The sequence below is a fragment of the Ascaphus truei genome, unplaced genomic scaffold (assembly GCF_040206685.1).
Source record: "Ascaphus truei isolate aAscTru1 unplaced genomic scaffold, aAscTru1.hap1 HAP1_SCAFFOLD_471, whole genome shotgun sequence".
NCBI lineage: Eukaryota > Metazoa > Chordata > Amphibia > Anura > Ascaphidae > Ascaphus > Ascaphus truei.
This window is the reverse complement of record NW_027456802.1, coordinates 183,727-207,225: the sequence shown is the minus strand read 5'-3', so window position 1 is coordinate 207,225 and position 23,499 is coordinate 183,727. Positions and strand designations below refer to the sequence as shown.

Genomic DNA, 23,499 nt, shown 5'->3' with positions numbered 1-23,499 from the left:
AAATCATTAGGTGGTGCACAGAAACATCGTCCTGTTCTCCTGTGTTGTGTCCTGCCCGGGCGGTTTTATTCCTGTCTATGTACGAATGTTAACGTATTGTTTTCCTGCCAGCTTTGCCTTTGGCTCGTTGATCTCTGCTGTGGATCCAGTAGCCACTATCGCGATCTTTAACGCTCTCAACGTGGATCCTGTGCTCAACATGTTGGTGTTTGGAGAAAGTATTCTGAATGATGCAGTGTCCATTGTCCTAACAAAGTAAGTGAAACATAAGGAAAGGACACACGATAGGTCTAATAAGTAAGTATTCTTCGCAGGCCACGCCCGGGCTCTTCGCGGGCCACGCCCAGGCTCTTCGCGGGCCACGCCCAGGCTCTTCGCGGGCCACGCCCAGGCTCTTCGCGGGCCACGCCCAGGCTCTTCGCGGGCCACACATGCGCCGCCTGTTGAAGAAGCCCTGACTTAGAGTATGGGAAACTCTATCAAGATAACACTCTGGACGCTTAATGTCAATTTGATGATTAGTTTTTCACTATGCTTCATATGTTCTATCAATAAGATTATCTCCTGAGAGTGTGTGCGTGCGTGCGTGCGTGCGTGTGCGTGCGTGTGTGCGTGTGTGCGTGCGTGTGTGTGTGTGTGCGTGCGTGCGTGTGTGTGCGTGCGTGCGTGTGTGTGCGTGCGTGTGTGCGCGTGCGTGTGTGTGTGTTGATGCCGTCTCAGGGCCTCTTCCTTCCCCTAGCCCTTCATTTCTACTTTTATATTTTGTACGTTTATGTTTAAATGCCACAAACGTCTTTTAAATAAAGTGTTACTGCGTGCACAGCAATGGCGGAAGGCATTTATGGAACCCACATAAAACCTCATCGTGCATTGCTTATAAGGCTGCTTCCGCCAACACCCGGCTTTCCAATGTGTCCCACAATACCCGCTCAAAGAAATGAGTGTGACCAATTGGAACCTGTTAGGGCAGGTTGTTATCAGGGAAAGCAGGCCTACGCGCTTTGTGTCTGTTTCCAGATGTGAGCACAGCAGTGTTTGTCTGTATGTAGAACGCACACGCACCCTGCCGGGAAGTATCACTTCTGGGAACATAGGTCAGACAAGGAGTAAAAAGGAGCAAAGGAAATATGCTGCCCTTACAGAACAAGCATGGCGTGTTTATACTTTTAGAAAAAAATGTATTCAAGGTTCATCCATCATTTATTATTGCTAGTTTTGTGTGTGTGTGTCACTGTGTGTGTGTGTCACTGTGTGTGTGTGTCACTGTGTGTGTGTGTGTGTCACTGTGTGTGTGTGTCACTGTGTGTGTGTGTCACTGTGTGTGTGTGTCACTGTGTGTGTGTGTGTCACTGTGTGTGTGTGTGTCACTGTGTGTGTGTGTGTCACTGTGTGTGTGTGTCACTGTGTGTGTGTGTGTGTCACTGTGTGTGTCACCGTGTGTGTGTCACCGTGTGTGTGTCACTGTGTGTGTGTTATATATAAAGAAAAAAGCGCTCGCTCCTAGTGTAAAATCAATGGGGTGGTTTTGTTTTCTGAACAAATAACAAATAACAATTGCAATTATTATTTGTTCAGAAAATAAAACCACCTCTTTGGTTTCACACTAGGGGCGGGCGCTTTTTTCTTTCTTTTTTTTCCAGGTTTCCTTTGAAGAGTTGGTTGTATCTGTTGTTTAAGCTGCCTGTCTCCAGAGGACAACCTGGGGAGGAATTCTGTGGTTCATGTGAACTTTTGTGACATTTATGCTAAGTTTTCTGGACATTTTCTGTTTATGCATTAATATTTTTATGTTTTTTATTTAAGTCACTAGCTGAGAGCCCCGGCGTTGCCCGGGTTGTTTGTGGTGTGTGTGTGGCATTTGGGTGGGGAGTGGTCCACACGGCCCATGTGCGGTGGTAGTGCTGCTGTGGCTGTACTGATGGTATATAATCTGAACCCCGTTATAACGCAGTGCTTGGGGTCCACATAATGCCACTGCGTTATAACGGGGATCGCGAAAATAAAAAATGGCTGCCGCGATCAGGGGATCCGTGTCCGTTGGAGGGGGAGAGCTGGAATAACGCTCCCAGCTGTCCCAGACCGGCGGCTCACCCAGATTGTTCTCCTTAAATATGAATTGGACTTTGGTCCAAGTAGGGACTATAATGGTCCCTTTAAGCATACCCATACAGTAGGTTTAGTAAATTCAGACAGCTGAGAACAGGTCAAATGATATTGCAGTCTGGCTCATAAATACCAATCTCGCCCCCTACACTAGCCATCGCTGTCCTGTGAAATATTGCGTGATATAGCCTCTTCACCTACTAAGGTAGTGACCTCTGTTGCCACCGTGACCAGAGCAGAAGCCAGCTTCGTTGGGATGGATTGAGAAAAAGATTAGCCAAGGAAATAATATACTGTATGAGAGGTTGGAGGGTTACATACCCAAAAAAGCATGTGTGTACACATGTACAGTATATTATTGCAATTTATGACACGTTTTGCATAAAACAATTAAGTGTGTGTGTGTCTAATGTATCTGTCAATTCGTCACTCTCCTCTGCTGTGATGGGTTTGTGTCACCTCTACACATAGTATGATACAAACACATAATTTGCAGTGTTATCTTTGTAGCTGCTCACATGGCAAATGATGATGGTTTTTAGCACTCAGTAAGTGGAGGAATCATTTACTGAGATAATTTATTCTGGACCTAAAATCCCCATCCTCCTGTGGAGCGGAGAAATAGAACAATATAACAGGACATGGGGCATGATAATGCTGCTTTATAAATAGGACTAAGTAAATGGAAATACAATAGGCACGTGTTAAAGAATATGCAGTCAATATCATAGAGAAAATCATGATTTTATCATATTACTTTTCTGATCTGATCTAGCACTGCCAGAGTATGCAGAGCTGTACTTTACAACCACATTCAGTTCTTGCCTGAAGAGCTTACAGTGTCCGTGTGTCCGTGTGTCCGTTAGCAATAAAGCATTGAATATTTGTATATGGAAAAAAAGGCAGCTTAGCTTTTTTAAAATGGGAGCCACGCTCAGACCGCGTTATATGCGGATCCGTGTTGTAGCGAATCACGCTATAACGGGATTGAGCTGTGTGTGTGTGTGTATATGTGTATATATAGATATATATAGATATATATAGATATATATCTATATATATCTATATATACTGTATATAGATATATAAATTATACTTGGATTCCCTCTTAGAAGCTCTCTTCTTTTCTTAACGTTACTCTTATGTGTGAAGCGCTTACTCCCATAACGTGTTATGTTATGATGTCACGTGTATTACTGCTGCAAAACATTAAAGTTTGTACATGGGGGGCGCTATATAAGTAAAGATATACATATATTTGAGAGATTAACTCTTAGATTTGTTTTCGTTTTTTATATTTTTTAACTTACAATATTTTTTAAAGCATGCATTTCAGTGTTTTTTCTGATATATACATGCATACACACGTGTACATATACATTATACATATATGTACTGTACTTTATATCACTTCTTGCTAGCAATACATTCCAATATGATGCATTGCTTTCCAGGAAAGGAGGGGTTCATTTGAATAATTGTTTTTAACGTACAGACTGTTCAGGGTCTCTGTTATTTTCTGCCATGCCCGGGTCCATCAGAACACGACAGTTTTAGATCTGAAGCGGAATAAGACACCCTGAAAACTCAGAATGGGGAATATCAGCAACGTATCACAGAAAATGTTTTGGAGCCAAAAGAACTGTTAGAATCCCATCTCCAACAGGTGCTGTTTTCATATGAAAATCCCAGAACATTTTCACCTGGCTCAATTGTGTTTCGCTTTTGACCAGGAAGCCAAAATAGCGTCTGTCTGATGTGTTATTCCCTTCACTGGCAGAAATACCGGCAATGCTGTGTAAATAATAGCGGTTTCCTTACATTATATTTTGTGTTTCAACTCCAAACCAACGTAAGTTAAGTGGAGATGGTATAATTCAACAATCAACAGATGTATCAACGACCTCTGCGAACAACCTCGCAACGACCTCTGCAAACAACCTCGCAACGACCTCTGCAAACAACCTCGCAACGACCTCTGCAAACAACCTCGCAACGACCTCTGCAAACAACCTCGCAACGTCCTCTGTGAGCAACCTCACAACGACCTCTGTGAGCAACCTCACAACGACCTCTGTGAGCGGCCTCACAACGACCTCCGCGAGCAACCTCACAACGACCACTGTGAGCAACCTCACAACGATCTCCGAGAGCAACCTCACAACGACCTCTGCGAACAACCTCACAACGACCACTGTGAGCAACCTCACAACGACCACTGTGAGCAACCTCACAACGATCTCCGAGAGCAACCTCACAACGACCTCTGCGAACAACCTCACAACGACCACTGTGAGCAACCTCACAACGATCTCCGAGAGCAACCTCACAACGATCTCTGCGAACAACCTCACAACGACCTCTGTGAGCAACCTCACAACGACCTCTGTGAGCGGCCTCACAACGACCTCCGCGAGCAACCTCACAACGACCACTGTGAGCAACCTCACAACGATCTCCGAGAGCAACCTCACAACGACCTCTGCGAACAACCTCACAACGACCACTGTGAGCAACCTCACAACGACCACTGTGAGCAACCTCACAACGATCTCCGAGAGCAACCTCACAACGACCTCTGCGAACAACCTCACAACGACCACTGTGAGCAACCTCACAACGATCTCCGAGAGCAACCTCACAACGATCTCTGCGAACAACCTCACAACGACCTCTGTGAGCAACCTCACAACGACCTCTGTGAGCAACCTCACAACGACCTCTGCGAACAACCTCACAACGATCTCTGCGAACAACCTCACAACGACCTCTGTGAGCAACCTCACAACGACCTGTGCGAGCAACCTCGCAACGACCTCTGCCAGCAACCTCACAACGACCTATGCTAACAACCTCACAACGATCTCCGAGAGCAACCTCACAACGACCTCTGCGAACAACCTCACAACGACCTCTGCGAGCAACCTCACAACGACCTCTGTGAGCAACCTCACAACGACCTCTGCGAGCAACCTCGCAACGACCTCTGCCAGCAACCTCGCAACGACCTCTGCCAGCAACCTCGCAACGACCTCGGCATTTACATACAGCATTGCTTCCCAACGCCAGTCCTCAAGAACCCCCAACATGTCAGGGTTTAAGGATATCCCTGCTTCAGCACACTGGTTCAGTCAAAACTGAACCACTGATTGAACCACCTGTGCTGAAGCAGGCATATCCTTAAAACCTGACCTGTTGGGGATTCTTGAGGACTGGAGTTGGGAAGCACTGACCTACAGAATGAAGTAGTTTATTGAGTAGTTACGTAAAGTACTTGGGGGAAGTGATTTCCAGAAAAGAATAAATGCAATTTAAAAGGGGTTAGGCTTTTAAATCAGCAACTCGCACAGCTCCATTTTTTAAGTATATTATGACTGGATTAGGTGAAGTTGGGGGGGTGTCATCTCATTTACCAGGACACCCCAGTTCTACTGCAATTTGCTGCTTTAGGACAGACAGTTTGAAACGCAGGAAAATATGAAATGGTAGTGGATGCATGGCCCGGACCCCCAAGTAGAGAAGGTCTGTACAAACACATGGAAGGATTCATAATTTCTTGTGATACAGGAGATACTGTGCTCATTTGCATAGCATTACCCAGAATCCCTGGCTGCAGCGGAAGCACTGTTTGTTACGCGATAATAGGGAAGGACATGGTCTGAGATCTACAAATGCACCACCAGTGGTATTTTTATTTATTGTGATACAAGGAAACTGAGGGCAAGAAATATTGGTGACCAAATATGAGCTACTTATTTGCGCTGAGTAATAATATTATTTCAGTTTAGAGGCACTTTCCAGCATAAGCGTACATTAAACAGGCGCACCGGTGGGTGGAACGCCTTTTTCTCATCTGCAATTGAGTTTTTCCTTCCTAACTGCGCAGCACAATAATAACACAAACATTTACTGTAATTATTTATTCTGCAGCACAGCAGAAGGCCTGACCAGGGGGAATCTATCTGACGTGAGCGAATGGCAAACGTTCCTCCAGGCCCTGGCAAACTTCCTGAAGATGTTCTTTGGCTCTGCGGCCCTTGGAACGCTGACTGGCCTGATTTCTGCATTAATATCCTTTTTTATTTCTCCTGAAGTGCACACACCGTAAGCTTCTCATGCGCCGCGCAGCAGCCATGCCCTTATTCAGTAAGTCCCTGCTGCTTCCGGCAGAGGAACGGTTTCATTGTGGGTCTGCTGATTGAACACTGCTCATCGCTGCGTTTAATCTCATTCCACTGAAATGACTTTCCCAGAGCTGGAGAGCCTGTTCTAACAGAGCAGGGAGAGGATATCCATCCCGCGTCTCTTCATGAAACCTCCATTGTAGGAACACGGTCTTGTGATGAAGTTTGATGATTTTATTGTTTGAGTCCGAAACCACTTAAATTTCACATTTAAAGGACAGACGTTTTGGACATCAGCCTTATTTCACATACATAAAATGTTTGACCTCCCTGTGCCCCCCGCTCCCGCCCGCCACCCAAAAAAATCCTTTAGTCTGATTCCAAGCAGACTGTCTTCATGTTATTTTTTTTTACATAGGATTGGAGAAGCGGGTCTCCGGAGCTGAACCCCATTACGTTCAGCTCCCGGGACCCCCTGCTTCCTGAGATACTTACCTCCGTAGGGGGTGCCGGTAGCCGCGTCAGCTGGGGTTCTCATTATGGTGCCGTTCGAAGATCCCCGCGAGGCCATATGAAGCCGTGATGTCATCCGGTGCGGCTTCCTATTCGCCGGCCAGACCGGTTCCTTTAAACAGCGCCGAGATACCAGCACCCCCTACGGAGGTAAGTATCTCGATAAGCAGAGGGTCCCCGTGGCTGAAATTAACGGGGGCTGCTTTCATATGTAATCTGTGATACATTTATTTTTATTTAACAGAAAAGTGTGTGTGCTTTGTACCTGCTCTCTATGCTTTCTGCCATTATTCCTGCCCTGTTTGTGCTTCTGTACGATTGATGCAAACTGGGGTATTTGGTAGCATTACGTTTGCTGCTGGTTTTGTTGGCAACGCAGCTTCACAAAAGTAGTGAACCGCAGACTAATCTTATCTCTCGTGTTACCCAATGTTACCGTGTTCTGACATAGACAGTCTATTCACCAGTCGGAAGAATGGAGCTCTTGTTGGAACTATTGAGACTTGTTACATAATAAGATTTTTAAGAAGAATACTTCTCTTGTTACATTTTCCAGTTGGTGCATACAATCTGACTATTAGATCTGACCTGCATTACCTGCTACTATTGGGAGCGCATTTTCAATCATTCTTGTACTACTGTTTGAGTGCTTTCTAAATCATGTATGTATGTATGATGTATGTATCATGTATGTATGATGTATGTATGATGCATGTGTGTACTATATACACACACTTCGATGAAGAAGAGACAGTACTGCAGAAAATGTGATCAAACAAATATATTGTCCATTAAACATTTTGTGCTGTCTTCATCGAAGCTGGTTTTGTGTGGAGTATTTCTTTATATTGTGTTTTGTATGATTTGTGCACTTGCTTTATATGAATGATACTGAGGTGTGTGTGCCTGCTATATTTTGAGAGGGATATAGGTGTGTGTGTGTGTGTGTGTGTGTGTGTGTGTGTGTGTGTGTGTGTGTGTATGTGTATCTATAGATGTGCATATATGGATGTAGATATATAGGCACTTGCGGGTCTTTACAATGTTGAAACAAAAGTAGTTTGAGCATGTGTGTTGCATTTTGTGCATACGTAGAGATGGGATCGATGTCAGACCCCCTAACCTTCTTTCAGCCCCACAGCAGGTAAGCTGTGTAATGTTTCCGTAACCACATGTTCAGGTATTGAAGCACTTGGATTTAAGGAAAACTCCGTCCTTGGAATTCGGAATGATGATTATCTTTGCGTACCTCCCATACGGACTATCGGAGGGTATTTCGCTGTCAGGTGGGTTTGGAATGCATTGTATTGGTTATTATGACTTTTTGCAGCATTTGAACCAGGGAAGGTCCTCCAGAGATGAACTTCGCTATTTTTGTAGCTGTGGGGGACTCTCTAGTTCCCCAGATACTTCGTTTTCTGAGTCAGCACCCTTCCTGTGTATTTAAACATGGCGCCGGCGGTGACCCAATAGGAAACCACAAGTCCTGGCTCTAAATAATAAGAGCAGCTGGCAGTGCCGCTTTAAATGACTGGCAGTGCCGCTTTAAATGACTGGCAGAGCTCATAAGTAGACAACATATCAGTCTGTCATTAATTATACCAGGTTTATTTAACAATCTTGGTCATGTAATTATTGCTAACAAAGTTTAAAGTCCGGAAAGCTCCATTTGTTCAGAGTCTATTATACAATAACAATGTTTCAATGATCGCTTAGGAGGTGAAACCTGGTTGCAATAGAACAACCTGTGCCTAGTAAGTCTTCTAAAGCAGGGGCGCTCAACTCCAGTCCCCAAGACTCCCAACAGGTCAGCTTTTCAGGATATCCCTGCTTCAGCACAGGTAGCTCAATCGGTCCCAGCTTCAGCACAGGGTGGCTCAGTCTTCGGGATATCCTGAAAATCTGACCTGTTGGGGGGGTCTTGAGGACGGGAGTTGAGCAGGTCTGTTCTGAAGGGTCCTGAGGGGAGGACATCGCCCCACGTGTCCTTTGTTAATAAAGCAGTATATGATTTTACATCTGGAAACATAGGAGCACAAGTGCCGGGAACGGGTTATCTTACCCGTTCCAGCGTCCACGCCCAGTGACTTGAATGGGAGTTAACGCCAGAACGAGCGAGAACCCGTATTCTATCGAGCGTGGCAGTCGCCAACCTTGAGCATGTTGTGAAGATTTACAAATCCTTGAGGTACCAATGTAGCAAGATGGGGGGGCAGGCTTGTATGCAGCATGGTCTAAACCAAGGGTGACCAACAATCCCCAAATCAAGCAAGAGGTCACGTTTTAAGGATATCCCTGCTTCATCACATGTGGCTGAGCCACCTGTGCTGAAGCAGGGACTGATTGAGCCACCTGTGCTGAAGCAGGGATATCTTTCAACCCTGACCTGTTTGCGCCCCCCCCCCAGGACTGGAGTTGGCCTCCCTTGTCCTAATGATAAGAAAGGGTCAATAATGCCGAAATGTGTTTTTACTGAATTTGGATCTTGTCTGGTTTTTTTTTGTTTTGTTTTTCCAATGACCGGCAAATTCCACGGGCTGGTACAGTCCCACGGGTTGGTGTGGTCCCACGGGTTGGTGTGGTCCCACGGGTTGGTGTGGTCCCACGGGGTTGGTGTGGTCCCACGGGTTGGTGTGGTCCCACGGGTTGGTACAGTCCCACGGGTTTGTATGTCCCACGGGTTTGTATGTCCCACGGGTTGGTACAGTCCCACGGGTTGGTACAGTCCCACGGGTTGGTACAGTCCCACGGGTTGGTACAGTCCCACGGGTTGGTACAGTCCCACGAGTTGGTGCAGTCCCACGGGTTGGTGCGGTCCCACGGGTTGGTGCGGTCCCACGGGTTGGTGTGGTCCCACGGGTTGGTACAGTCCCACGGGTTTGTATGTCCCACGGGTTGGTACAGTCCCACGGGTTTGTATGTCCCACGGGTTGCAAGGCGCAGTGTTAATTCTTTGCTGCCGTTGCCGTGTACCCGCAGGTATCATGGCGATACTGTTTTCGGGCATAGTGATGTCTCACTACACGCATCACAACCTCTCCCCAGTAACCCAGATACTGATGCAGCAAACTCTACGGACTGTCGCCTTCTTATGTGGTAAGTAATGTGGGCCCACGTGCTGAGACCACGTGCTGAGGCCACGCAGGAATCATTTCACATCTCATTGATTGGTGAAACAAATGTGTCATTTTAAACGGGCAGTTCCCCATCTCCATCTTAATTATTATTTTCGTGTCCCCCTCTTATTTTTAGAATTTCTAGCAGCATCGCTTATCCTTCAGTAAACGCCAGCGTATAACAGTAACCCCTTCCCTGCTGGAGGGACTTGCAACATGTTGTTTAAAAGGCATGTCTATTAACGGGGCGATCCCTTTTAGGACCAAAGGGAACTAATTTCAGTGACCTGTGTAAGAGGCCTCGCCCGGGGATTCATACCTCGTTTACCCAAATCCTGAGCGTATTTCTTCGTTGATAAAGTGAGGGGTTTGATTTCCTCTGGCTGGTCCCTTTTGTAGAGATCTTCAGAAAACTTGGGACCAGGTACCGAAAGGGTAAAGAAGAAATCGGAGCACAATAGTGCAATATTGCCTCTTTGATATTGATGAACTGAGTGTAGCAGTGAAGGAATTGCACTCACATGTCGAATAAGTCCATTGCGGCAGTGAATAGGTTAATACTGTATGCAAAAGCTTGTCAGGTTATCAGAAGCTCAGCAGGATATCTCCGAGTAAGAGACAGAGAACAAACAATAGTGCAGATGGTCAAACAGTAAGGTTTATATATCAATAAAACAGCAGAGTACACACTCTCTCCAAGATATAAAAAAAAACAGGGTTTATAGAGTCTGCGGCTACAGGAAACAGGGCGAGTGCCCTCCTGTGAAAGTCTGGGGATTCCCGGAGACGCGCAGAGAAGGCGCTGGGTTTAAAGCAGCTGTCCAAGCGGCCGTTTTTTTATTTTCTTCTCCCTTTAATATGCGCATCAATACAATCCACACAATAAGTAATAAGCTAAGTTGCCGATCGATCGTCGAAGATTCAACTCAGGGGTTCACTAAATAGCTGCACAGGAGTATTGACTCAGTATCTGTTACTTTGTAAATGGTTGCTATAGAAACAAAAAATGCTTGTTACATTATAATACATTAAAAATCTCATTCAGAGATGATGGTTAGCTGGGCCCCTCGGTTTGTTTCAGCCACACAGCGGCATTGCTTGGAAGAGAATGAAGTGCAGCACAGGGGTGCACATTGGGAGGCTGTGGGCTTCCTAGTCTCTTGTTATATGGCGCTCGTAAAATGAGTTCCCTGACGTTAGAGCGCACGTATTTCCCAACCTCTCTGCTGCTACAATTGCTGGTTATAATGGCAACGGTCGTCTTCAGTCCCATTTGTCACCAAAGATAAAGATCCTAGGGAGGGCTGGTTGTTGATAAAGATACCATCGTTTTATGGGGTGTATTGTATAATATCCTCCAAAGCGGCCCATGGGGTCGTTTTTGGACTAATCTCTCCCCCCCCTCCCCTTCCCCCCCCCCCCCCCCCCCCCCCCCCGTCGTCTTCAATGGGGAATTTAGCCTGAAAAATAACCTGGGTGGCTGCTTCTGCCAGATGTAGAAGACCCTGTGATGGAACACATCCCGTTCTGATGCCTGCTTGTCCCCTCCCAGTTCAGATTGGGTGTAATAAAGATGTCGGCATTTCCTTCCTTGATGCTGGATCTGCTTATCTTGTTTTTTTTGTTCTATTCCAGAAACCTGTGTTTTTGCCTTCCTCGGCCTCTCAATCTTTAGTTTTCCGCACAAGTTCGAAATTTCATTTGTCATCTGGTGCATTGTAAGTACACATTGGAAATGTGCTGTATACTTCTATATTTTAGGCAGTTTTTGGGATATGTATAGAATGATTTAAAATACATGGTGCCTGTTACACTGGATGTGTTGTTGTGTAGATGTACAGTACCTCTGGATAGGCAGATCACTGTTAGCACTTTACAGCGGAGGTCTACCATATATTACATATATATATATATATGTAAATAAAAAAAGAATAATACGTTTTAATGCATCTATTCTACAGATAACGGTGGCAACAACAGTGTGGCTATAAACGCCTTTTATAAAATCACCAAGGAGGGATTTTACTGGAATATGTAAGGCGCTGATTTTACGAACATCTTGACAAAACTTCTAGAAGGTAGCGATTAAAAAAAAATAATAATAATAATATATATGCAGGTGTATGTGTGTGTGTATATATATATATATATACAGTATATATATATATATATATATATATATATATATATATATATATATATAATCAAAGGCTCCTTACCAGGCAGACCAGGGAATCCAGAGTAAGCACAGCAAGGAAGAGACAGCACATTTGTTAGCAAAAAGAATTGTATTAGAATAGTAGGCACATACACCAACGTTTCGGTCCTAAGAACAGGACCTTTATCCATCACTCCCTTGATAAAGGTCCTGTTCTTAGGTCCGAAACGTTGGTGTATGTGCCTACTATTCTAATACAATTCTTTTTGCTAACAAGTGTGCTGTCTCTTCCTTGCTGTGCTTACTCTGGATTCCCTGGACTCTCTGGTCTGCCTGGTAAGGAGCCTTTGATTTTATATATATATATATATATATATATATATATATATATATATATATATATAAATACACATACACATGCATATATATTATTTATTTATTTATTTTTTAATCGCTACCTTCTAGAAGTTTTGTCAAGATGTTCGTAAAATCAGCGCCTTACATATTCCAGTAAAATCCCTCCTTGGTGATTTTACAAAAGGCGTTTATAGCCACACTGTGTTGTTGCCACCGTTATCTGCAGAATAGATGCATTAAAACGTATTATTCTTTTTTTATTTACATTTACAATCCTCTTATACACGACTTCACATCGTCCATTAGCTGTCTGTTTATATTAACCACACATTAAAAAAGTTACGGTGTGTGAAAGTGACCGAAACCCTGTACCGTCCATCCCTGTGAGCAGGTTATTGGCTCTGCCCTGCAACGAGTAACACACGAGTAACTCACGAGTAACACACGAGTAAGAGAGCAAGGTAAACCGAGCGTAATAATGAATGCTTATTAGATCAAAATAGATTGTTAGATTTTATTTATTTTTATCCTCCGTAGACATTTATTAAGGCTTTAAGCAACAGCAATAATTGATTTTGGGGAGTATTAATGCAATCGTACAAATATTAAAATGCAAGAAGAAATCTTCCCCATAGCATCAAAGGGGGGAGGGGGGGGAATGGAGGTCGCGCAATAAAGGTCGCGCAATAAAGATTATTATTTTATTTATTTAAAGGTACAAAAAAATGTTTTTCAACAATTGAAACAAATAGCGCACTTCGCTGTTTTGGCGCCAGCAGAGGGGCCCGAGCCTTTGCAGCGCGGCTTTGACATATTGTCGAGGATGATTTATCTTTCAAGGCTGGAGGGGTCTGCTATACCAGCAGTGCTCAACTCCAGTCCTCAAGCCCCCCCAACAGGTCAGGTTTTCAGGATATCCCTGCTTCAGCACAGGTGGCTCAATCAGAGGCTCCATCAAAGACTGAGTCTCTGATTGAGCGACTTGTGCTGTAGCTGGGATATCCTGCAAAGCTGAACTGTTTGGGGGGGCTTGAGGATGGGAGTTGAGCCCCCCAGTGCTATATATACAGTGCACTGCACTCCCTTCTAGCACCGAAGGGCTTCATAAAAAACCCGCAGACATCCGCAGAGAGATGAAATAAATGGGCTCTGACTTGTGTGTCTGACGCTGATTACACTGCAGAAATGTTGGCTTTTTGTCTTGCTTGACTGCCCAGGTAAAAGTAAGGTATATTCCTGCCGTCTTTAACAACGGAAGAGCATATAGCTGGAGGATATGTAACGAGTGATGAGGGTGGGGGCTGCTTGGCGATTTGGGGGGCTGCTTGGCGGTTTGGGGGCCTACTTGACGGTTTGGGGGCACACAGTTGTGTCCAGGGTCGGTGTGCGGTGACATAGGTGTTTTTATCTGTTACTTTTTATGTTTGTCCAATAATGGGTATCGCAAAGCCCAAACAACCAATGGAAGCTACAATAACTCATAATTTCTTCAGCGTACAAGTGAAGTGTCAAAAACTGTAGTTGGCGGCCTGAGACATTGCATGCAATTAGTAACGCAGGCTCGTTTGCAGCCAGTGAAGGAGCTCGGTATTCAATGATATATTGATGTTAAAAAATATTCCTGTAGAAAACAGGTAAATAAATAAAACAAAAGTTACATTTGCATTAAATAACAGCTTCATGGTTGACATTTAATTTCCTTTGGCCATTCTAATTCTTACAACGTTAAGTCTTTACGCGTGTTACTTTTTTTTATACTGTTAAACGGAAATCTAACCCGTAAACAGGTGACCCAGATTTCTGTGTTTTTTTCCGAGAAGTCGCTTGACGTGGTTTGGGTGGTGGTTTGGCATTTACATTTTTCATCAGCCCTAGAAAAGGGGGCGTCCCCTATTCATTATACTGTGAAGCTTGTTAAGCTCTAGTAAAAAATATGCTAAATGGGACCAAAAGCTTCCCCAGCACAGAGAAGAGGGGCCATTGGAATATAACTTTATATATATATATATATATATATATATATATATATATATATATATATCTCCTCCATGGTATTTCCGTCACTTTTACTGGAGTCGCCTCTTGATCTCCATCCTTTTTGTCTATGGCAGTGCTCCGAACTTCATCTCGCTTTTCTTGTTGGATCTCACTGATCTGGAGTCGGCCTAGCTGATTTTCTGCCATTAGCAGACTCGTCCCGGTGGAGATCTCCCTCCCCTCCCCCACACCCAAATTCTCACGACTTTCAGCAAGTAGACGAGGGTGTCTTGGCAGTAGTAGCAATGTGTGGCCCAGGAACCCGCTGGACAGTCACACTGGCTTACAGTGGTGACTGGAACTAATTCTGGGAAATGCAAAACATTAGGGATAACCTCTTGGAACTTTAGCACAATACACGGTGTATGCTCTAAGAACAGATGGAGGTAACCTTCCTCCCCCCCTCCTTAAATTAAAACCTTTTTATTTAAAATGCAAGTAGAAGTGTTAGCGTTTATTTTTTTTTAACATTAGTATTAGTCTGGGTAATTAGTGGTACTCCGCAACCTCTAGTACAAACACAACCCTGTTCACTGCCCCCAGATAGATAGATTGTATAATGCTTTGTCTCGTTTTCAAGATGGCGGCGGAGTAGCTTCCTGTCTGCAAGACTGCCAGATTCATAGTCTCACAGGCTTCTTCCTCTGTGACTGGCAGGAAGCTTACGCTTTTAGAGCGTATGCTCTCCAGAGCATGGAAACTCTTCCTATCACGGGCTTGTATGTTTTACACACTTCATGTATGATTCATTCCCTGTGTTGTAATATCTTATCTAGTTAAGCAGTGTATGCATTGTTGGTTCTATATGAATAATAAGAAAAACATACCATTTCCAAAAAGTTTAGGGGCGGCTGGCAGTGGCGGGGTTAATATAGCCTGAGCCAATCCGTGATGGGGAGTGACGATGTCACAATTACTGATTGGCTCACACATAGATGTTTGAAAGAACTGCTCACCTATTAAACATAATGTCCTAAAAAGCGGTTGGTGCAAAGGAGGTATAATACTTATAGTGAAAAGAGTGAACCGAGAAGTTCAAAGATACCCCTATATATGCACTCTAAACCAGACGTGTGGATATTTCTAAGGCCACAAGGATAAAAATCCCTATACCAGAAACTAAAATGGCGCAAAACAAAAAAGTTTTAATACATAAATAGTTATATTACACTCAAATGGATAAAAATATGGGTATATACTGAACCCCTAGGTGGAGCAATAAAGAGAACCGATGGGGATATGTATAAGTAGGATATCTCATGTGCCATCTGAGATTAACCCCATCCGTTCCTGCGTGTAGTTGGAACATGTGATGCCCATATATCTAACACACATTACATATGTACGTTCAGTGGCCTTTAAAGGGCAATGGAACAATGACAGCATTAACTATAATTCGCCACCATCTGATTAGGTGTGGTAAATGCTGTAGTAAGTAGCATGCATATGGTGTAATTGGATCTATGCCTCTAACAGACTAACAATGTGTTCTTGTTCCTACTGTTTATAAGACAGGTAGTATCCCTTCCCTCGCACGGAGTTGGATACACTAACAGTGAACAATGTATCAGACTAGTAGTGTCATAAATAGCTGTATAGTAACAGCATCCCAGAAACCAACTTGCAAAACAGATTATTGTTGTGAAACAAAACGCTACTGGGTCAGCAGTGCAGCAAGGAAATCTGCCCGCCGCCGGAGTATCGTGCCGCCGCAACAGTGCAGCAAGGAGATCTCCCCGTCGGCGGAGTATCGTGCCGCCACAACAGTGCAGCAAGGAAATCTCCCCGTCGGCGGAGTATCGTGCCGCCACAACAGTGCAGCAAGGAAATCTCCCCGTCGGCGGAATATCGTGCCGCCACAACAGTGCAGCAAGGAAATCTCCCCGTCGGCGGAGTATCGTGCCGCCGCAACAGTGCAGCAAGGAGATCTCCCCGTCGGCGGAGTATCGTGCCGCCACAACAGTGCAGCAAGGAAATCTCCCCGTCGGCGGAGTATCGTGCCGCCACAACAGTGCAGCAAGGAAATCTCCCCGTCGGCGGAATATCGTGCCGCCACAACAGTGCAGCAAGGAAATCTCCCCGTCGGCGGAGTATCGTGCCGCCGCAACAGTGCAGCAAGGAGATCTCCCCGTCGGCGGAGTATCGTGCCGCCACAACAGTGCAGCAAGGAAATCTCCCCGTCGGCGGAATATCGTGCCGCCACAACAGTGCAGCAAGGAAATCTCCCCGCCGGCGGAGTATCGTGCCGCCACAACAGTGCAGCAAGGAAATCTCCCCGTCGGCGGAGTATCGTGCCGCCACAACAGTGCAGCAAGGAGATCTCCCCGTCGGCGGAGTATCGTGCCGCCACAACAGTGCAGCAAGGAGATCTCCCCGTCGGCGGAGTATCGTGCCGCCACAACAGTGCAGCAAGGAAATCTCCCCGTCGGCGGAGTATCGTGCCGCCACAACAGTGCAGCAAGGAGATCTCCCCGTCGGCGGAGTATCGTGCCGCCACAACAGTGCAGCAAGGAAATCTCCCCGTCGGCGGAGTATCGTGCCGCCACAACAGTGCAGCAAGGAGATCTCCCCGCCGGTGGAGTATCGTGCCGCCACAACAGTGCAGCAAGGAAATCTCCCCGTCGGCGGAGTATCGTGCCGCCACAACAGTGCAGCAAGGAGATCTCCCCGCCGGCGGAGTATCGTGCCGCCACAACAGTGCAGCAAGGAGATCTCCCCGTCGGCGGAGTATCGTGCCGCCACAACAGTGCAGCAAGGAAATCTCCCCGTCGGCGGAGTATCGTGCCGCCGCAACAGTGCAGCAAGGAAATCTTCCCGTCGGCGGAGTATCGTGCCGCCACAGCAGTGCAGCAAGGAAATCTCCCCGTCGGCGGAGTATCGTGCCGCCACAACAGTGGGGAGGGAGGGATAGGGGAGGGAAGGGAGAAAGAGCGAGCGGGCTACGGAGAGCCCTTGTGTGTAGTTAAAGGCATACGACCCGCAAAGGCGTCCGGTGTGTCCACGCAGTCGCTACTCCGACGCCGTCACTTTCGTGACGTCAGCAACATCGGACACGTGTTTCGCGCGTGTGACGCGCTTCTTCAGGGGGAGGCGTCTACCCTTACGACTAAGTACCTGGTATATATAGGGAGGTGTGGACCCCTATTGGTCAGTAGGTGCTTGTGTGGTACGCCTTCATGCTAAAAATAGCGGTGTTAACCCTATGAGATCGGGTTACGATCTAATAACTGATTAGTTCGGACCTATTCTGTTTGGAAAATATTGGGAAATTGATTAACCATTATAGGCTCCCTAGATGGTGCACATATCTGATAGATGTCTGCTGGATCAAGAGCACTGACCTATGGATTGTATGTATATATGTAGGAATGTATAGCCCACTTAAAACGATCCGCCCCTATGGTCAATAAGGATCCAAGTATGTTTTTAACACTGTATACCAATAGCCCAAAACATGATAATTAATCACTTAACCATGGAAGCTCGCTACAAAATAACTGTGTGAACATACAGAGCTAGCTATAAATCAGCTGGCAGAGTGAACATGGTATATGTGGTACATCTGATGACTACTGCAGGATGGAGGAATACATGAAACCCTGTTGTGGCGGCACGATATCCCGCCGACGGGGAGATCTCCTTGCTGCACTGTTGTGGCGGCACGATACTCCGCCGGCGGGGAGATCTCCTTGCTGCACTGTTGTGGCGGCACGATACTCCGCCGGCGGGGAGATCCCCTTGCTGCACTGTTGTGGCGGCACGATACTCCGCCGGCGGGCAGATTTCCGTGCTGCACTGTTGTGGCGGCACGATACTCCGCCGACGGGGAGATCCCCTTGCTGCACTGTTGTGGCGGCACGATACTCCGCCGACGGGGAGATTTCCTTGCTGCACTGTTGTGGCGGCACGATACTCCGCCGACGGGGAGATCTCCCTGCTGCACTGTTGCGGCGGCACGATACTCCGCCGACGGGGAGATCTCCTTGCTGCACTGTTGTGGCGGCACGATACTCCGCCGACGGGGAGATTTCCTTGCTGCACTGTTGTGGCGGCACGATACTCCGCCGGCGGGGAGATTTCCTTGCTGCACTGTTGTGGCGGCACGATATTCCGCCGACGGGGAGATCTCCTTGCTGCACTGTTGTGGCGGCACGATACTCCGCCGACGGGGAGATCCCCTTGCTGCACTGTTGCGGCGGCACGATACTCCGCCGACGGAGAGATCTCCTTGCTGCACTGTTGTGGCGGCACGATACTCCGCCGACCGGGAGATCTCCTTGCTGCACTGTTGTGGCGGCACGATACTCCGCCGACGGGGAGATTTCCTTGCTGCACTGTTGTGGCGGCACGATACTCCGCCGACGGGGAGATTTCCTTGCTGCACTGTTGTGGCGGCACGATACTCCGCCGGCGGGGAGATTTCCTTGCTGCACTGTTGTGGCGGCACGATATTCCGCCGACGGGGAGATCTCCTTGCTGCACTGTTGTGGCGGCACGATAATCCGCCGACGGGGAGATTTCCTTGCTGCACTGTTGTGGCGGCACGATACTCCGCCGACGGGGAGATCTCCTTGCTGCACTGCTGTGGCGGCACGATACTCCGCCGACGGGGAGATCTCCTTGCTGCACTGTTGCGGCGGCACGATACTCCGGCGGCGGGCAGATTTCCTTGCTGCACTGCTGACCCAGTAGCGTTTTGTTTCACAACAATAATCTGTTTTGCAAGTTGGTTTCTGGGAGGCTGTTACTATACAGCTATTTATGACACTACTGGTCTGATACATTGTTCACTGTTAGTGTATCCAACTCCGTGCGAGGGAAGGGATACTACCTGTCTTATAAACAGTAGGAACAAGAACACATTGTTAGTCTGTTAGAGGCATAGATCCAATTACACCATATGTATGCTACTTACTACAGCATTTACCACACCTAATCAGATGGTGGCGAATTATAGTTAATGCTGTCATTGTTCCATTGCCCTTTAAAGGCCACTGAACGTACATATGTAATGTGTGTTAGATATATGGGCATCACATGTTCCAACTACACGCAGGAACGGATGGGGTTAATCTCAGATGGCATATGAGATATCCTACTTATACATATCCCCATCGGTTCTCTTTATTGCTCCACCTAGGGGTTCAGTATATACCCATATTTTTATCCATTTGAGTGTAATATAACTATTTATGTATTAAAACTTTTTTGTTTTGCGCCATTTTAGTTTCTGGTATAGGGATTTTTATCCTTGTGGCCTTAGAAATATCCACACGTCTGGTTTAGAGTGCATATATAGGGGTATCTTTGAACTTCTCGGTTCACTCTTTTCACTGATTGGCTCACAAGCAGGAAGTTGCCCAGTGGCCATTTTTAAAGCCGCAATACTACCTCTCCCCCCTCCTTCTCTCCCCCACCTTTATTTTTATATTTATAATTCTACATCCTTACCTACGCCGGCAATCGTTTGGTTCTCCTGTTAGAAATCTGTAAACATCCTGATTGTGCGCCTAACATAATGGCCGCCTTTCAGTTTTAATCAATTCTTCAGTCCGTATAACTCAGCAGCTACAATGTATCCTTATATTACTAAGGTAACATTATGTATTGTTACAGTTTGCAGCGCAAACTGCTGGGAACATTGGCAACAAATGATCACAAACAGGAAAGTGTTACAAAGATCTTGCACTGCTGGGGAGGTGGCTAAACCTGCTATAGAAATTAAAGGATGTTCAGTATATTAAAACTAATTAAAAATGGCATTAAAAGTTGAATAAAAAATTAAAATAAACAGTCACTTATCTAATACTACAGAACTGAACATACAGTGTAAATGAGTTCACACGTTTTTCTGCTTTAAGGGCACATGTCCACCTCTTTTTAGCAAGCGGAATTTTTTCGGGATAATGAGTTTCGCGGTGTTGGACAAAAAAATACAGCGCGACACCAAAGGGAAAAAAAGATTAGATTATTTGCTGTCTGAATGGCAAAAATGTCCCTTCAGGTCAATCTCCAGCTGCTGCATCTTTCATGTTTTTCATCTAATAAGAAATCTAGTGTTATGCCTGACAACTTAAAAGGGATTAAATGTAACAATTTCAGACGGATGCACTTTTGGTGCTGTCTCATGCACTAAAGATCTTCATTTAATGCTACAGTGCTGTAATTTCCCATTTCTTTTGAAGTGGCTGATTAGATTCACTGTTGCTTTAGCATCTTTGGCCACAAATGCTTCCTACAACTAGCTATTAAAAAAATGTTGTAACCATTTCGTCTTCTAAACCCGTTACCAGGCGAACTTGCTTTCTTTCCCCAGGTGCTGGTGCTGTTGGGGAGAGCAGTTAATATATTCCCCCTTTCCTATCTGCTGAACTTCTTCCGGGATCATAAGATCACCCCGAAAATGATGTTCGTCATGTGGTTCAGCGGTAAGACCGCTTTATCCAGGCGGGACCATTAGAATGTTGTAGTGCGGTAGAGCTTACTCCATCCACCGCCGGAGAGGCCTAATGCATCTCCTCTTGACTGACCATCACATTCCTCTCCCTCCCCCCCCCCCTCTCAGGTTTGCGAGGAGCGATTCCATACGCCCTGAGCCTTCACTTGGAACTGGAGCCCATAGAAAAGCGCCAGCTTATTGGGACGACCACCATCATCATCGTTCTGTTCACCATCCTGCTCATGGGAGGCGGTACCATGCCGCTGATTCGTCTGATGGACATTGAGGAATCCAAGGCTCGGAGAAAGAGCAAGAAAGATGTGACCCTCAGCAAGACCGAAAAAATGGTTGGTGGCCTTGTGTTGGGGACGGAGTTTAGTGAGTAGAAACGGCGTGGCTTTGCCATGCAGGCCGCCCAGACAAAATGCCTTGGTTCTTCATTGTCACTTCAGTGCTAGAGATCCCAGGTGAGCTTGGGGCAGTGTTTTGGTTATTTGTTTATCCTAACCCAGGGGCGGGCAACTCCAGTCCTCAAGGGCCACCGACAGGTCAGGTATTCAGGATATCCCTGCTTCAGCATAGGTGGCTTAATCAGTCCCTGCTTCTGCACGGATGGCTCAATTATTCGGCTCAGTCTTTGACTGAGCCACGGATGGAGCCACCTGTGCTGAAGCACGGATAGCCTGAAAACCTGACCTGTTGGTTGGAGGACTGGAGTTACCCACCCCTGTCCGAACCCCTTCTCTGTCATACGTGCCTGCAGTGCAATGCTAGCCCCGGTGAAAGCATAAGTGGTTAACTTCTCTTAATACGCAGATCCGCTTTGTAGCTCGCTAAATGGCAAAGCTGAGCGCTGCTGCTGCAGGCGAAATCACTGAAACGCACGGCGCACTTTCTGGCCTTAGTCTGACAGCGCACATTTCTGTAATATCCAGCTCGTGACATTGCAAAGGTCGGAATTCCTCAAACCTGCTTCTGAAGTAAATATTTCCATTGGGATTAGTACAGTCCCCGCCAGCCGTCCATAGCTCAGCGCTGGGTGTAAGAGCGCACCGTGGGCTCAGCTCTGGGTGTAAGAGCGCATCGTGGGCTCTGCTCTGGGTGTAAGAGCGCATCGTGGGCTCAGCTCTGGGTGTAAGAGCGCATCGTGGGCTCAGCTCTGGGTGTAAGAGCGCATCGTGGGCTCAGCTCTGCTCTGGGTGTAAGAGCGCATCGTGGGCTCAGCTCTGGGTGTAAGAGCGCATCGTGGGCTCAGCTCTGGGTGTAAGAGCGCATCGTGGGCTCAGCTCTGGGTGTAAGAGCGCATCGTGAGCTCAGCGCTGGGTGTAAGAGCGCATCGTGGGCTCTGCACTGGGTGTAAGAGCGCATCGTGGGCTCAGCGCTGGGTGTAAGAGCGCATCGTGGGCTCAGCTCTGGGTGTAAGAGCGCATCGTGGGCTCTGCTCTGGGTGTAAGAGCGCATCGTGGGCTCAGCTCTGGGTGTAAGAGCGCATCGTGGGCTCAGCTCTGGGTGTAAGAGCGCATCGTGGGCTCAGCTCTGGGTGTAAGAGCGCATCGTGGGCTCAGCTCAGCTCTGGGTGTAAGAGCGCATCGTGCGCTCAGCTCTGGGTGTAAGAGCGCATCGCGGGCTCAGCTCTGGGTGTAAGAGCGCATCGTGGGCTCAGCTCTGGGTGTAAGAGCGCATCGTGGGCTCATCTCTGGGTGTAAGAGCGCATCGTGGGCTCAGCTCTGGGTGTAAGAGCGCATCGTGCGCTCTGCTCTGGGTGTAAGAGCGCATCGTGGGCTCAGCTCTGGGTGTAAGAGCGCATCGTGGGCTCAGCTCTGGGTGTAAGAGCGCATCGTGGGCTCTGCTCTGGGTGTAAGAGCGCATCGTGGGCTCTGCTCTGGGTGTAAGAGCGCATCGTGGGCTCTGCTCTGGGTGTAAGAGCGCATCGTGGGCTCAGCTCTGGGTGTAAGAGCGCATCGTGGGCTCAGCTCTGGGTGTAATGCGCATCGTGGGCTCAGCTCTGGGTGTAAGAGCGCATCGTGGGCTCAGCTCTGGGTGTAAGAGCGCATCGTGGGCTCAGCTCTGGGTGTAAGAGCGCATCGTGGGCTCAGCTCTGGGTGTAAGAGCGCATCGTGGGCTCAGCTCTGGGTGTAAGAGCGCATCGTGGGCTCAGCTCTGGGTGTAAGAGCGCATCGTGGGCTCAGCTCTGGGTGTAAGAGCGCATCGTGGGCTCTGCTCTGGGTGTAAGAGCGCATCGTGGGCTCTGCTCTGGGTGTAAGAGCGCATCGTGCGCTCAGCTCTGGGTGTAAGAGCGCATCGTGCGCTCAGCTCTGGGTGTAAGAGCGCATCGTGGGCTCTGCTCTGGGTGTAAGAGCGCATCGTGCGCTCAGCTCTGGGGTAAGAGCGCATCGTGCGCTCAGCTCTGGGTGGAAGAGCGCATCGTGGGCTCAGCGCTGGGTGTAAGAGCGCATCGTGGGCTCAGCTCTGGGTGTAAGAGCGCATCGTGGGCTCAGCTCTGGGTGTAAGAGCGCATCGTGGGCTCAGCTCTGGGTGTAAGAGCGCATCGTGGGCTCAGCGCTGGGTGTAAGAGCGCATCGTGGGCTCAGCTCTGGGTGTAAGAGCGCATCGTGGGCTCAGCTCTGGGTGTAAGAGCGCATCGTGGGCTCA

The 23,499-nt window shown here is 47.3% G+C and overlaps 2 protein-coding genes across 2 annotated transcripts in view; both read left to right on the top strand.

Moving 5' to 3' along the window:
• The window catches only part of SLC9A8 (solute carrier family 9 member A8), a 73,252-nt gene that overhangs the window by 40,261 nt on the left and 9,492 nt on the right, over nucleotides 1–23,499 (top strand). Inside the window, exons 8-14 of the mRNA XM_075584182.1 lie at nucleotides 112–255; nucleotides 6,034–6,196; nucleotides 7,921–8,026; nucleotides 9,720–9,836; nucleotides 11,492–11,574; nucleotides 20,725–20,836; nucleotides 20,974–21,194. Coding sequence (XP_075440297.1) covers nucleotides 112–255; nucleotides 6,034–6,196; nucleotides 7,921–8,026; nucleotides 9,720–9,836; nucleotides 11,492–11,574; nucleotides 20,725–20,836; nucleotides 20,974–21,194 — 946 coding nt within the window. The remainder of the gene's footprint in view (nucleotides 1–111; nucleotides 256–6,033; nucleotides 6,197–7,920; nucleotides 8,027–9,719; nucleotides 9,837–11,491; nucleotides 11,575–20,724; nucleotides 20,837–20,973; nucleotides 21,195–23,499) is intronic.
• LOC142484930 (uncharacterized) lies at nucleotides 3,696–6,027 on the top strand. Its single transcript, XM_075584181.1, has 2 exons — nucleotides 3,696–3,713; nucleotides 3,913–6,027. The coding sequence occupies exons 1-2, from the start codon at nucleotides 3,696–3,698 to the stop codon at nucleotides 5,242–5,244; spliced, it is 1,350 nt and encodes a 449-aa protein (XP_075440296.1). The 3' UTR covers nucleotides 5,245–6,027.